Raw genomic sequence first — 14230 nt, 5'->3', positions numbered from 1 at the left:
GGATTTGATCCAGGATGGATGAATTGATGATCGATCTCTGAACCCCAGTTTCAGACAGGTTTGTGCTTGATTAAACCGTTCGTAGTCCTTGCCTTGACCCTGGAAAATTTTCATTTGGGCGGTCAGTGTCATTGCAGCATCTACTATGGACTGCACTTTTGCTCGACAATGTTGGTTCTCAATTTCTCCAAGCAATTGCCATGGACATCACAATCTCGGGCTGCTGGAATACATATCGATGCAGAGAAATGAAGTGCCAAGCCTTCTTTCCTGGAAGATTAAGCTCAACACAGGATCCGCTGTTGGTCAAGCATAGGGCCAAAGTCAAGAATTGGGTAGAACTCTGAGCTCTGAACTTTAGCTGAACTCTGAACTTCAGTTATTCATGTGATTGCTTCCCTGATTTGACCAGTTGAACTCTGAACTCTGAGTTCTCTCAATCAGTGGATTGCTTCCCTGATTTGACTAGTTGAACTCTGAACATTTTTTTTTTTGAAGGAGTTGAACTCTGAACTTTGGTTATTCATGTTAGAAAAAACTGGAATTGGGCAGATGCAGATTCATATCTGCTTGTATATTGTTTACTTACTTTGTACATATTTTATTTAAGGGAAATGGAGAATACCGTAGAACCATTGTTCTACTGTTTCAGGTAAAAAAGGTATTTTCTTTCAGGTTCATCTTTTTGTAAGAGCTGCCACATAGGAATATGTGAGTACACATCATAAACGCTATAAACACCGGATGTCTAAATTAAATCCGTGGGAGGAAGATCAACTGGGTAACCGCGTGAGAAAATCAACTGTAATGCCCGAGAGATTTAAAATACTCACTCTGCAAACAAATATAAGATGTTTTAGGCCGCTAATATTTTTTAGTACAGCAGAGTAATTATTATTTGAGCTTTATTTATAGTAGCTTCATGTTGTGTGCATCCCACGACACCAACACGAAGTGCATTAAAGTCACCTAACAACAGCATGATTAGCTTGACGTTTTTAGGCAGACAAAGTGCAGCACCATATTATATATACTGTGTTGAGCCCAAAATAGCACTCGGCGAGCAGAGAGCACCTTTCAATGGTATACTACAAGACAATCTACAAAAATATTAAGGAATTGCTTCAAACGTTCATGGCTTTTTGTAGTTGAACTCAAACTGCAGAAACTTCTTACGTTAGTTTCCAGAGGGAGTAGCATATATTCTCTCTAACTCTCTCTCACATCACCATCCTGCATTTTTTATCTCAGTTCATCCCACAGTAAATGTGAAAAGAAAAAAACAATGCTGCAGAAATCAAATCACCAGGAATGGAGAAACAACCGGAGCAAGCAAGCAAGCAGCCCCCAACTGCCATGCCATTGGAGGGTTGTGGCAGGTGGGTCCCACGGGCTCCTCCTCCTGTAGCCTTGCACCATATGCAAACGCAAACGCAAACGCAGCGAGCACTTCCACTCTGATGACTGACCCCTATAAATCGGCCACCAGCAGTCCAAAACTTTGCTTTCCATCGCCATCGCAACCTGCTCGCCCCTTCCACCTCCCCAAACAACACCCTCCCCACCTCACCAAGCGTGCTGCTGCTGCTGCGGTGGTTTGGCTGCTTCCTCCTCCTCCTCCACCTCGTCGTCGTCGTCTTCTACCTTTGCCTGCGTCGGTTGCTTGCTGTGGTGCGGTGTGGCTGGGCTGGGCTGCGAGCACGGGCAGGCAGGGCTTGCTTGCTCGCTTGGGCACCCGGAGTGTCGCTGTCTGTCTGTCTCTGCCTTTCTTCTTTCCCCTCTCTGTTTTGTGTCCTTGCTCTCCTTTGGCCTTTTGCTTTCCCAACCTCTCCCTTCCCGGCCTCAATAATGATGGAGGGGCCGCGGTGGGTTCGTTCCTGAAGGCCTTCTCCCCCCGTCCCGTCCATTCTCGTCTCAATCTCCACCGGTGTGCCGGAATACAAATCCACCGGCAGTTTTCCCCTCTCTGATCTTCTCTCTTCCCGGAGTAATTTTGGTTCTAGGTTGTTTCTTTGGGGCCTTCCCTTCTGTTGTGTTCAGGTGGTGTTGGTGTCGAGCGCTCGATTAAAGTCCCCTTTCTTCTTCCTCTTAATTGCTAGCTGCCATTAGCTTCTCAGGGTTCTTGCTGGGGATTGGGTCAATTGGGAGCTTTCGTCTTTAGGGTCAATTGGGATGCTTTTGGACGCCATGATGATGGAGGCCAGGAAGGGGTTGATGGAGAGGGAGAGGGAGAGGGACCAGTTCCCCGTCGGCATGAGGGTCCTCGCCGTCGACGACGACCCCGTGTGCCTCAAGGTTCTGGAGGTCCTCCTCCGCCGCTGCCAGTATCATGGTCAGTGCCTGCTTGCACTTCATTCTGTTCTTTCTTTTATAACAAACTTCATTCTGTTGTTAGTCATATCACCTGCAGCTAGTCAATTGTGGTTTCACTTATACTCCCTCCGTCCCAAAATAAGTGTCTTAGTACAAAGACACTTATTTTGGGACGGAGGGAGTATAAGTCATCTGATGCTGTTCCAGAGAGTTTGCTCTGCTATCTGAACTGTACTACTATATAGTGCATTGCTAATTACTCTTGCTTAAATGCTTCTGAAGCTGCAAGAGTTGTCACATGCAGAGTGTAAAACAATCTGCCATGTTCTGAAATGCATATCACACACATAAATTTTAGAGATGATTTAACACTCTTGCAATGCGATGCGATATATAAGTTAGTTATTATGCATCCTCTGCTTTCAAGTTTCAACAACAACTGTAAACTGATGTAAGAGCTTTTGCTGTCTCTTTAACAGTAACAACCACCAACCAGGCTGCCACTGCACTGAGGCTGTTAAGGGAGAACAAGGACATGTTTGACCTGGTCATCAGCGACGTCCACATGCCCGACATGGACGGCTTCAAGCTCCTGGAGCTCGTGGGGCTCGAAATGGACCTCCCTGTCATCAGTAAGCTCACAACTTCCTCATTGATTTTTATTTTTGGGTACTTTGTTATTCAGTCGTGCACTCATGCTGCTGTCAGTCACTGTGTCAAAATGTGGATGTTAATGAGATACCATTCAACTCGTGCAGTGTTATCGGTGAACGGAGAGACAAAATCTGTGCTCAAGGGGATAACCCATGGCGCCTGCGACTACCTCCTAAAGCCGGTCCGGATCGAAGAGCTCAGGAACGTGTGGCAGCACGTCGTCAGGAGGAAGTTCAGCAACCGTGAGCCGAACAACAACCTTGATCTCTGCAAGGAGATCAGCAAGCCGCCGAGCGCCGACTCGTACCACCGGCTCGGCCAGGCGACCTGTGACAGCCACAGGTCCTGTGACCAGAGCAACAGGGCCGGCAAGAAGAGGAAGGAGCCGCACAGCGAGGAGGAAGACGACGGCGAGGACAACGACGACGCCGCGGGGTCGAAGAAGCCGAGGGTGGTGTGGTCGGTGGAGCTGCACCGGAAGTTCGTCGCCGCCGTCAACCAGCTCGGGATCGACAGTAAGAAAAAAACACCTCCCCACGTTGCCTTTTGCTTTATGTTAAATGTTCTTGCAGGCTGCAGCAAACCCATTTATGCTTGCGTCCTTTCTCTTGCTGTTGTTTGCAGAGGCTGTACCCAAACGAATACTCGAGCTTATGAACGTGGAGAAGCTCACCAGGGAAAATGTTGCGAGCCATCTGCAGGTATGGCGACATGGCATTTACTTCCAGTCTTCCATCATCGCCTTTACCTGTGTTATCTCTTTCATTGATCAGCATGTGGTGCACAGGAAGGAAAACTTTTACAGAACTTTTGGTAAAATTATCTGCAAATGGCCTTATTTTCCTGTGTCGAATTAAGAGGGCCAACTTTTGAACAATTTAAAAAAAGAAAGATATTCGTATACATAGTCCTTATCCCCTTACTGTATTTGGTATCGACACACCTATTAGTTGCAGAGCAGAACTCTTTTAACAAATAAGTTAATATGTTCCTGATGTTTGTGCAAAATGAGTTAAGTAGTTTAATTTTGCGGTTACATAGTTTCACCTCCACATTTCTTCATTTTTCTTGACAAGTTGAATATGTTCAGCGGGTCTGAAAACAAAGAAACATTCAGTTCAGTTATACTGAATCTTCGGGATATCTCAACCGGTTTGGATGGCGGTCATGTAATGGATAGGCAATTAGTTTACCTATCTATCTTTAGCCAGCCGGTTGTGGGGTCTTATCTTGGCTAGTCTGTGTGTCCAGCCTCTTTAGCTCTATGTGAGCTGTCTTTTTATTACTTTTCAGTCGGAGACTTTGGAACCTTGTTGGAACCTTTTATTTCGCTAATAAGATGGCCGTATGCATCATTCTGATGCAGAGGCCGGGGAGATCCCCCTTTTCGAAAAAAAAGTTATGCTGAATCTTTCAGAAACCCTGAAGGAGATATCTAATACAAATATCTGATCATTCCCTCAACCATGTAGACTACAGTGGTAGATTAGATCTAACTACGCAGGTATAAAATTCTCAAATTAGTATGTACTCTTGTACAGGTTTAATGCAGAGTAATTAGGTAATACTGCTGTACAAGTTTATTGTAGTATTTTGGTATGCACTGCTGTACAAGTTAATGTTGTATTTTGGTATGTACTGCTGTACATGTTTAATGTGGTGTTTTGGTATGTACTGCTGAGTTTAATGTAGTATTTTGGCTACATTGTTTCACTTCTATAAAACTGCCAGAAGGAAGACACTGACACACCCTGTCCAGATTACAAAGCTACATATATGTAAACTGCGTTGTACTACCTCTGTCTTATATTTTGCGACGGAGGTAGTAGTACACCTTTTGGTTAAAATATTCTTTTATAGAAATGCAAAAGCTTTGCATGTCAATGAATTGACAAATAGAAAGTTTATTAACAAGCCTACATTAAAAGGTTAAGAAAATTCATCAGATTTTACTATATCCTGGAGTGCTTTCATGTACCAATCTCCATACCAAACCAGGAAGCAGTTATCTCAAGACTGTATAGCTCATGTTTCAGAATTCTGATGATTACATAATTTCCTCCATGTCTAATCAGGTTACTTTGTATGCCAATGCAGAAGTACAGGCTATACCTCAGACGGCTAAGTGCTGTGGCATCACAGCAAGCCAGCATTGCTGCTGCTTTTGGAGGCAGAGACCCCTTCTTGCACATGGGAGCATTTGAAGGACTTCATAGCTATCATCAACCCTTTGCCCCTTCTGCTGCTCTTCCATCTTTCAATCCACATGGACTGCTGAGTAGTGCTGGTGCAGCAGCATTTGGGCTTCAGGACCTTGCTTCTCCCAAGGCAAACCAGTGTTCTAGCAGCAACGGCATAGCAAGTCATTGCGCCGGCGATACGGAGAAGTTCCACATTGTGAGCTTACAAGACAACCAACAGGCAGATTTATCACAAGGCTTGACCGCATCGTCGCTTGGGCAGCCTCAGCTCCAGCAGAAGTGGATCCATCAGGAAACCAATGACCTGTGCTCTGTCATTTCCGGGGGTGCTCTGGCTAACACTATGTCTGGCACACTCCAAAGAGTTACAAGCAGTTCACTGCCACCAGAGGATCTTTTGGAGTGCACTCCACACATCAAAGTTGGAGCTCATCCATCCATAGGAATACCAACTGGGAGTTCAGGGCTGCTTGAAAGGTCTGTCGGAGTTTCCGCCAATTTGCGGGATTCTTGTATATCTCAGCAGTGTGCTCTTCCAATCAGTGAAGGGTTTTCTGTTAACAAGTTACCGTTGCACATCCCGTTCGATGGTACTGGCGTGACAAAACTTGATGCTAGCTTTGTGGCTGGAGAACAAGAGATGGACCAAAAGGGGATATTTTTGGAAAGAATGTCTGTTAGTGTTTGTCCTTCTGAGAGCCTTATAGTAGCCAGCAATGCCAAATGTAGAGCTAGTTCCTCTGGCAGTATAATTCTGCCCCTTCCTCGTGATACCGAAAGACATTCAAAATACCTCCAGTTTGGGGCTGCAAGCAACTCCAGACATAGAATGGATGGAATGAGACAAGACCAAAGACTGAACAGTGGAGGTTTTAGCTATGATGGTGGTGCCATTGTGCCTGAACAGACCGATATGTACGATTTGGGAGTTCCAAAGCTGCAGGGTGGGTTCAATTCCAGCAGCTGCAACTTTGATGGTCTTCTCAACTCCATAATAAAAGTGGTAAAGACATCAGTCATGCTTAAAATTTCACTATTTATGACAGTCATATTTCCTTTAAAATCGTTATTTAGTAAACCTATGTTCTTAGAATTTTGATGGTGATTTTTCTGAACCCCTTTTCCGATTTCAATGCAGGAGAGCGACGAAGTGCCGTTCACGGAAAACGACCTCGGGTGTGAACTTTTCCCACTTGGTGCCTGCATATGAGAGCTACTCCTAGTAATATTTAGGCTAGTCCACTACAGACCTAGAGGAGATTGTACAGCTATTCCTATGGGTATTTATCAGCTATGTGTACACTACTAGATATCTGGGGTAGCTAGCTAGGGATTTCATGGCTTGTAGGAATCTGTACTTTCTTTCTCCTGTGAATGGGCAGTGGAAGCAAATATATGGTGTCTAATCACATGCTCTGAAAACACAAACTCTGGGAAAAAAGAGCTCTAAAAACACAAACTCTGAAAATTCAAAACTTAACCATAATTGTTTCTGGAAATTCAAAATCGACAATACATTGTCCAAGAATAATTCTGGAAATAAACCTGACCTGATTTTGATACAACAACAAAGTTCAGCTGCTGCTGCTAAATGCTACAAACTACGATAATGCCCCGGGTCGCATGATCGAAACTCGAGGTGTAGGTGGGTTTTCAGTGACTAGGATGATAACTGCATTCGCTCGCTGAAAAACCACCTACACCTATCTTGATTTTTGATCATGCGACGGCGGAACGGGGAACGAAGAGTCTCGGTGATCAGTTATTAACTTGGTTGCAGAGGTCTAGAACAATCTGTGCGATTGTCGGCTTGGGTATCGGCTTGGTCAGGTGAAGATCCATCCCTGCCTCCATGGACTCCTGCAGCCCCTCCTCTGCGGAATGCGCGGTCAGCGCGATGATCGGGGTGCGGATGCCGTAGCGGCTTTCTTCCTCCCGGATGCGCCTCGTCGCATCATAGCCATTCATCACTGGCATCTGAAACAAAGAAGATCGAATTGTCAGCAGCGTCAGATTAAATCATCTTCAGGAACAGGAGGATGGGGCTGATGTGCTTGGCATGCTGTTGCTGGAGAAATGTACCTGGCAATCCATGAAGATGACATCGTAGGGCATGGCCACTGTGTCCACATGGCTCTCTGAGACGCCATTTGCGCTCTCAAGAGCCTTTGTAAACATGGCCACGGCCATGGAGCCATCCGTGGCGACCTCCACCGTTGCTCCGTAATTGGCCAGTATCTGCTTCTGGACTACCTGCAGCAGCGTGGTGTCGTCCACCAGCAGCATGCGCATCCCCTCCAGCGGCTTGCCTTCTCCTGCATTGGCCGGTCCCTGGGGAGCCGGCGCCGGCGCCGCCGGCATGATCTCAGACGCCTCCGCAGCGGCCGTGATTTCAGAAGACGCCTCTGCCGCGGGCGTGATTTCAGAAGACGCCTCCGCCGCAGAGGTCTCATCAGCCGCCGGCAGTTCTTTCATGGCTGTACCGAGCTGCTGCGGCTGCTGCTGCGTAAACGGGTTGGCATGGAGGTCTCTCATGACCTGGAGGAGCTTGTGCAGCCGGGAGCCGTGGATGGGCTTGCGCAGGTTGAGGTCGATGCTCGCCGCCTCACTGAACCTCCTCAGATCCTCGGAGGGGGTCTTGAGGTCCGTGAGGCAGACGATCCTGCACGGCGCCTGCTGCTTGATCCTCGCCAAGCTCGCCGCCTCGGGGGCGACCTCGTCGAGCCTCCCGCCAGAGACGTCGACAATGACGAGCAGGCCGAAGAGGTGGAGGTGCCCGCCGTGGCTGCCGGCCATGCCACTGCTGTTCCGAAGGTGGCTGACCATCTCCTTGGAGCTGAAGCACCTGTCCGTCGTAGTGTTGGAGTCGCCGCTCCCGATGCCATGCAGCGACGACGTCGACGCTGACCTCAACGGCGAGGCGCCGGCGGCGGAGCGCGCCTTCTCGAGGGTCGGGGCGAGGAACTCGGCGCGCGTGACGGGCCAGACCTTCATCCCGAGGCTCTCCATCCACGTGTACAGGATCCGGCGGGTCTCGTCGCCGTGGGCGAGGAGGACGCAGTGCCCGCCCTTGAAGCAGGCGGGCTCCCTGAACAGCGACGGCGGCGTCCTCCCTTGCTCGAGGTCCTCTTCCACCTCTGACGCCTCGCTGACCTTGAGGAAGATGTTGAAGCCGAAGCACGTCCCCGCTTCTCCTGGCTCCTTGTCCTTAATGCTGATTTCTCCTCCCATCAAACGAACCTATATTTACATCAACAACAACAACACCAAACAAAACTATAAGTAAACAAGAAAAAACGAAATACATTTACGGCTAGTTGTCGTTGATGCAGTTGACAAGATTTTAACATGCATGAAAAAGACGAGATCACTTACAAAGGATTGCACAATTCCAAGCCCGAGCCCGGTGCCACCATGCCCTTCCTTCACCTGAACGTAGTTCTCAAACACAGACTCCCTCTTTTCCTGGGGTATGCCCACACCAGTGTCAACCACCTCAAAGTAAAACTCAACCGAATTAGGATCATTTTGTAATGACATTCGGCTATTTTGTTCCGAACGGTTCTCCTTCCTTCCAAGCAGCCGCCGAAAGATCCCACCCGTGCGGCGACGGGGGGTGAACCTCGACGGGGTGCTGATTATGGAGCTCCTCATGATGGGACGGTTGGCCCATGCTCGAAGCATGACGTGGCCGTCGTGTGTGAACTTGATGGCGTTGCCGAGTAGGTTGTCAAGAATTTGTTTGATACGCTTGCAATCGCCCATGGTGGTGGTGCACCGGAGCACGGAGAAGTCGCAAGGGTCCCAGATCACTTCGACGCCTCTTGACATGCCGACGACGTTTGCCAGGTCCATGGATTCCTCAAGGACGTCTGCCATCCTGAACTCCACCTCCTCTAGCTGCATCTTCCCGGACTCCACCTTGCCCATGTCCAGTATCGTGTTAAGTATATCTGCATGTACACATACACATGTATAAACATGGATGATGAGTCAACATAGGCTGAGCTGAGAACACAAAGATGGTATAAAGTTCATTTTTTTGGAAATAATAAAAATTTTGCTTTATGCACTCGAACACGCGTACAAACAATATGATGCATAAATGTGACAAAATTTCCCCAACAGCAAAATAGATAGAAATGTTGAAACTTTATAAGTTTACGAGCTGCTAACATAGTGAGATCTGACAATTCTATTTGAACTATCCTAAACTTTTTTTTCAAATAAAATGCTATTTCTTTCCAAAACAGAGATTGATTTCTTGCATATTTTAAATTTTATGAGCAAATTCGATACCTTAAATGTATAACAGCTGGACTATTGCACACTCTACACCTAAGATTGTAATTAAATTATTTAGGAAAACTTTACTTCTATGGCATGCAAATTTATAATGCTATGATCACATTAGCTAAATTGCCAAGTACGGATAGATCTACTAAAACGTAGAGCAAGCTGGTATTGCCATGCATGGTACGTAGGGCATGGATGCGGACTAACCCAAGAGTTTGTTTGTGCCAATGTTCATCTGGTCGAGGTTATAGGTGAGGTTGGAGTTGCTCTCGGCCTCTACCCGGGAAACATCGATGAGTCCAACGACGGCAGCGAGTGAGGAGCGGATGTCATGACTGGCGCGGGCGAAGGCATTGCTCTTGTTCATGCTCTTGCGCTCCGCTTGCTGGAGCGCCTCCTTCTGCCTCACCAGGTCAGCCTCTAGAGCGGCCTCCCGCGCCCCGGCCCGCCACAACGCCCGTGCCATAAGGATGCACACCAGCGTCGCGACCGCCACGACCACGCACACGACGCTCACCATGGCCACCCCCATTCGCCGGACCTCGGCTGCCCCGCCCCAGTCGCTGACCACAAGACGAACTCCCTGGAAAACAAGAAGAAATACAACCGAAGATACTTGTCAGCCGTCCCCAAAAAAAGGGAATTCTCAAACATGCATATGCGTGCTAAACTACAAAGAAAATATATTTTTTGTATCAAGAGGCTAATCTCTGGGAATTTTTTTTATGACTGGGTCCTTTATGGTATTGCGATCGGCACTGTACGTCAGGTTGTTTCCATGGCCTTTATCTGAAAAAAGGGTGTTTCCATGGAGCGCGAGGCGCCGCCCGGCCTGGCCGTTGAATTATCAAACGGACCAGCGCAGCCCCTTTGCCGTGCGCTCGTTGCATAGGTGACGGATGTCAAGATCAGTTTATATAGTGATTTACTGCGTACATAGTATACTGCTCTCTACGCTGTAAATAAATTGCAAAAGAACTGATGGGAGATATCCATGAACGACAACCGGTGATATGCATGCAAGACCCTAGCTAGCAGATGCAAGAAAAGTACGAGACGATCGAGCTCACCGCAGTTTTGTGCCAGAGCTCCGTTTGGGGAAGAACAGAAGGAGAAATCTTGCTTTGGGGAAGAAGAGGAAGAAGAAGACTTTGTACTCTCTATTAAGATTTTCTTCCTAATTTTGGGATCCCTTGATTTGGAAAGTTTTCAGTTTTTTTACACGCGGAAGGAAGGAAGCAAGATTATGTACGTACTGTCAATAGCTAGGAGCGTTCCCTGTTTCCCTTTTTTCCTCACTCCAAGTCGGAATGATGTTTATTGAGGTCGTCAAAACAAAAAAACGTTTTATTAGTTCCCCCTTTTTTTTGGCCGAAGTCCCCTTAGGGCATCTCCATTGCTGGGCGTTTAGGCCAGGCGCCAGGTTCATAATCTCGGCAGATTAGCGGTTGCCGGGTGTAATCCTGGTGTCAACCCTGGCATCGACGCCAAACCATGCACCCGGCGCTTGGTCATTTTCCTTCCAGTACTTAGCGTCCACGTTGTTTAGTTAATTAGCGTCTAGCGTTGAGGGATGAGGCGCTTAGGTGTGTTTCAGATTTTTATTTATTTATTATTTTGTCTATAAGCGCCTATGTAAGCTCCTAGCATTGTAGATGCCCTTACCTCATCTAACCTTTTTTCATTGTCCGTTGCTTGAATGTATAAACAGCAAACTTGGAAGAAATATTACATGCTGGGATGAATTCTTGACAAAAATGCAGAGCAATTATGTTAGATATATAGGGTGTGTGCACGTTCGTGTACGTATGCATATATGGATGGCCTGTGATCGATGCTAGATGGACACGTTACCAGGTTCACTCCGGAGAGGTCGAAGCTCGTGCACGCGACTTGGTCCGCCCCGACGGCGCGGAGCACGAGCTTGCCGGGCGCGCCAATGGCGGACGCGGTGCATTTGGTCTCCGAGGAAAAGGCCCTCATCAGCTTCGCGTCGTGCTGGTTGGGCTTCCCGGCGTCCAAAGGCTTGTAGACCGGCGGGGCCCCGCCGTCGTGCTTGTCAGTGATCGCGTAGTACGTCCGCGCGACGGGATCGGCGGCGGCGTCGCCCTGGCTGGCGATCGCCAGGACGTCGACGGGGACCGCGGCGGAGACCACGCCGGCAGTGTCACCGACAGGCGCGGAGAAGACCACCATCTGGACGTTGGAGCTGACCCACCCGGCCCCGAGGGCCGCGGGCGAGCCGCTCTTGGCGTCGGCGAGGACCTGCGTCGCGTTGGGTAGGTGCTCCGGCCTCGCCGCTGGGTCGGGGCGGCCGGTGGGACGGCCGTTCACCGGATCAACGGCCTGGGTGTGCCATTCGCCGCTCTGGCTCCCGAACTTGGCTCTCGGCTGGCCGTTCTCGCCGCGGTAGTACGTCAACGCGGCGCCGTCCACGCTGGTGTATGATATCTCGGCCAGCTTCGGCTGCATGGCCAACGCCATGACCATGTATGGTCCCACCTGTCAGGTCAAGCATATATACGTAAATGTTAGATGTATATTTGCACGTACGTGTTGCTATGTTATCTTGGACGTGTCCTACATAAAAAAATGTATGCAAAAATGATTTGTTTGTATATGCATGCGTATATTCATATCAATGCTCGCATTACTACGAAAATCAGAACAGAATCATACACAATAACCAGTTACCGCGTCGGCCCGGCTAGTAATTAAGATTTGTTATTTAAAGTAAGGAAATAATTGTGGTTCAAAAAGGAAGTGCATATACGTGATGAAACTAATCACGTTATACAGAGAAAAAAAGGCATAATTTAATTAACCCAAAGGTTCTCGGTTAATTACGTATCGGAAATAAGATGATTCGTTGCTGGGGATCTGCAGAGAGTGCGCGACGACGGCGGCGGAGCGGTTGGCTTCCATTAGAGGCTGCACGCCGGCGGCGACGTGCGCCAGCGACGCGTCCATGGCGCTCACGGCATCATCATTTACGTGCGACGAGATGAAAGAGTAAGCGAGAGCCACTACGACCACGATGATTCCATGGGCAACCTGCATGCGTGCAAGTGCAATAAAAGTGTGACGTCAGAAAAAATATATATTTGCAACATGTAAAAAGTAAAATAGAAAATGCATAATTACTAAATTAAAGTGTCTTTTTTTGTAGACAAATTAAACTGTCTTTTAGGCTGACGAGGCCTTGACAAGCGGCATTGCAACGAGTTTCAACTCGTCTAACGGTAAGATTTGTTGCGCAAGTAACAAGTCAAGATTTCGAGGGTTTTCACTAATCTAAAGATATAATTTGCCGTGGCATCCCGCTAATAGATCGCCTTTGGGCTCATCTAACGACAACATTTGTCATGACATTCCATGGGTAGATCTAACACACGGTGAGCAGAGAAACAATATAGGAGCATACAACAAAAGGGAGTTCTTCGACTCGCCACTGCCTCACACATGTGGGGAGATATCTGTGATGTACGGAGCAGAAGCCAAATTATATATTAAAACCTACATAGATGTATTTTTAGAGCACACCTTACACAGGTGAAAGGACACTAATATTGTACGGAGCGGATTCCTAATTACAAGATAAAATAAAATTATATTTACTTTTTGAATTCACGCCTAAAACACACGTGGGAGGATATCCGTCTTGTACGGAGCAGAATCTTCAATTACAAGATGAAAAATTATGAAGATCTAGTTTTCATTGTTATCTAAAGAAATAGATCTCGCATGCCTGACACGTGCAGGATGATATCTGTAATATACAGAACTGAAACATAAACGATAAAAATCAGTTAGATCTACTTTTCAAATCTGCACCTTACAGGCATAGGAAGATATCTATATCGTACGAAACAGAATTTAATTGTAAGACAAAAATCATTAGAATTACTTTTGAAACTCACGCCTATGCTAAGAGACCAGGGGTAATCCTCCTCTTCCAAAAGAATACCGTACCACTACATAGATCTATTGTCGAGATCACACACCTACATATGCGGAAGGATGTCTTTGTTGCACTAAGCTTAAGTAAGATGAATCCCTCAAAAAAAGCTTAAGCAGATGATAACCTCGCAGATCTAGTTTTCGCTCAGGTAAGCAATAATTGTAGGTGGAAGGACAAGAACCAAGAAATGAGAAAAGTCGTGGAGTTTTTTTTAAAAGAATAGCCATGAAGTTCATATAGAAGAACAAGTATTAACCATGAGTTTCACAAAAAGAAGCCAAGTACTATGAATATTTTCATACCAGTGGGATTAAAGCCCAAGAATGTTTGAAGGAACTACCCCACTTGCCAACCTCTCCAGCCATCGTGGAAGTGTTGTAAAGTACTCTACAGAAGCAAATCTTTGTTAGGTGTTGGTGAGTATTTGTTTCCTAGGTATACGGCCTTTTATAGATGCTCGGAGGAATACACTTTACACATTGGGGGGTTTTTCCGCTCTGAATTATGGGCTCGGAGCGCCGCTGGTTTTTCAAATCCGCCATCGCGGTTTATTATACCACTTTTGGCAGTATTTCCCCTGCACCGCAGAAAAAAAATCGGTATTTACCCCTGCACCGGAATAAAAAAGAGGTATTTATTCTTAAAAATCAGCATTTAACTTTGATATCTAATATCAATGCGCGGCCCGGTAGTAGACACACGACGAGATAGAAAAAGGGATACTACGCGATCTTGTAATCAATTGCCAAATCTGAGCACAATGAATTATGTTTTCCTCCCGTTCGAATAGTTTGGGCGGGCGTGA

The 14230-nt window shown here is 47.1% G+C and overlaps 2 protein-coding genes across 2 annotated transcripts; one reads left to right on the top strand and one right to left on the bottom strand.

Annotated features, from left to right (window-relative positions):
- The first annotated feature begins 1453 nt into the window (after window positions 1-1453).
- Window positions 1454-6560, top strand: LOC109775757 (two-component response regulator ORR22). The gene is made up of 6 exons (XM_020334456.4): window positions 1454-2332; window positions 2793-2945; window positions 3072-3482; window positions 3592-3668; window positions 5065-6171; window positions 6307-6560. Exons 1-6 carry the CDS (start codon window positions 2173-2175, stop codon window positions 6376-6378), a joined length of 1980 nt encoding a protein of 659 aa, XP_020190045.1. The 5' UTR covers window positions 1454-2172; the 3' UTR covers window positions 6379-6560.
- A 70-nt stretch (window positions 6561-6630) lies between these two features.
- On the bottom strand, window positions 6631-13861 carry LOC109775755 (probable histidine kinase 2). Its single transcript, XM_073505883.1, has 7 exons — window positions 13728-13861; window positions 12312-12518; window positions 11848-11966; window positions 9672-10051; window positions 8544-9121; window positions 7251-8408; window positions 6631-7145 (listed from the first exon to the last, which is right to left on the bottom strand). Exons 1-7 carry the CDS (start codon window positions 13788-13790, stop codon window positions 6927-6929), a joined length of 2724 nt encoding a protein of 907 aa, XP_073361984.1. The 5' UTR covers window positions 13791-13861; the 3' UTR covers window positions 6631-6926.
- Window positions 13862-14230: the final 369 nt, after the last annotated feature.

The sequence above is a fragment of the Aegilops tauschii genome, chromosome 7 (genome assembly GCF_002575655.3).
Source record: "Aegilops tauschii subsp. strangulata cultivar AL8/78 chromosome 7, Aet v6.0, whole genome shotgun sequence".
NCBI classification, from domain to species: Eukaryota; Viridiplantae; Streptophyta; class Magnoliopsida; order Poales; family Poaceae; genus Aegilops; species Aegilops tauschii.
This window is presented reverse-complemented; position numbering and strand designations above follow the sequence as displayed.

What these genes read in the sequence shown, in the direction of transcription:
- LOC109775757 (XM_020334456.4), top strand. Translation starts at nt 2,173, where the DNA reads ATGCTTTTGGACGCCATGATGATGGAGGCCAGGAAGGGGTTGATGGAG. An exon ending in ATGTTGCGAGCCATCTGCAG is followed by an intron (nt 3,669 to 5,064) that starts GTATGGCGACAT and finishes ATGCCAATGCAG; the next exon opens with AAGTACAGGCTATACCTCAG. An exon ending in TCAACTCCATAATAAAAGTG is followed by an intron (nt 6,172 to 6,306) that starts GTAAAGACATCA and finishes ATTTCAATGCAG; the next exon opens with GAGAGCGACGAAGTGCCGTT.
- LOC109775755 (XM_073505883.1), bottom strand. Translation starts at nt 13,790, where the DNA reads ATGGCTGGAGAGGTTGGCAAGTGGGGTAGTTCCTTCAAACATTCTTGG. An exon ending in CTTGGGCTTTAATCCCACTG is followed by an intron (nt 12,519 to 13,727) that starts GTATGAAAATAT and finishes GCACGCATGCAG; the next exon opens with GTTGCCCATGGAATCATCGT. An exon ending in GAGAACGGCCAGCCGAGAGC is followed by an intron (nt 10,052 to 11,847) that starts CAAGTTCGGGAG and finishes TCTTCTTGTTTT; the next exon opens with CCAGGGAGTTCGTCTTGTGG.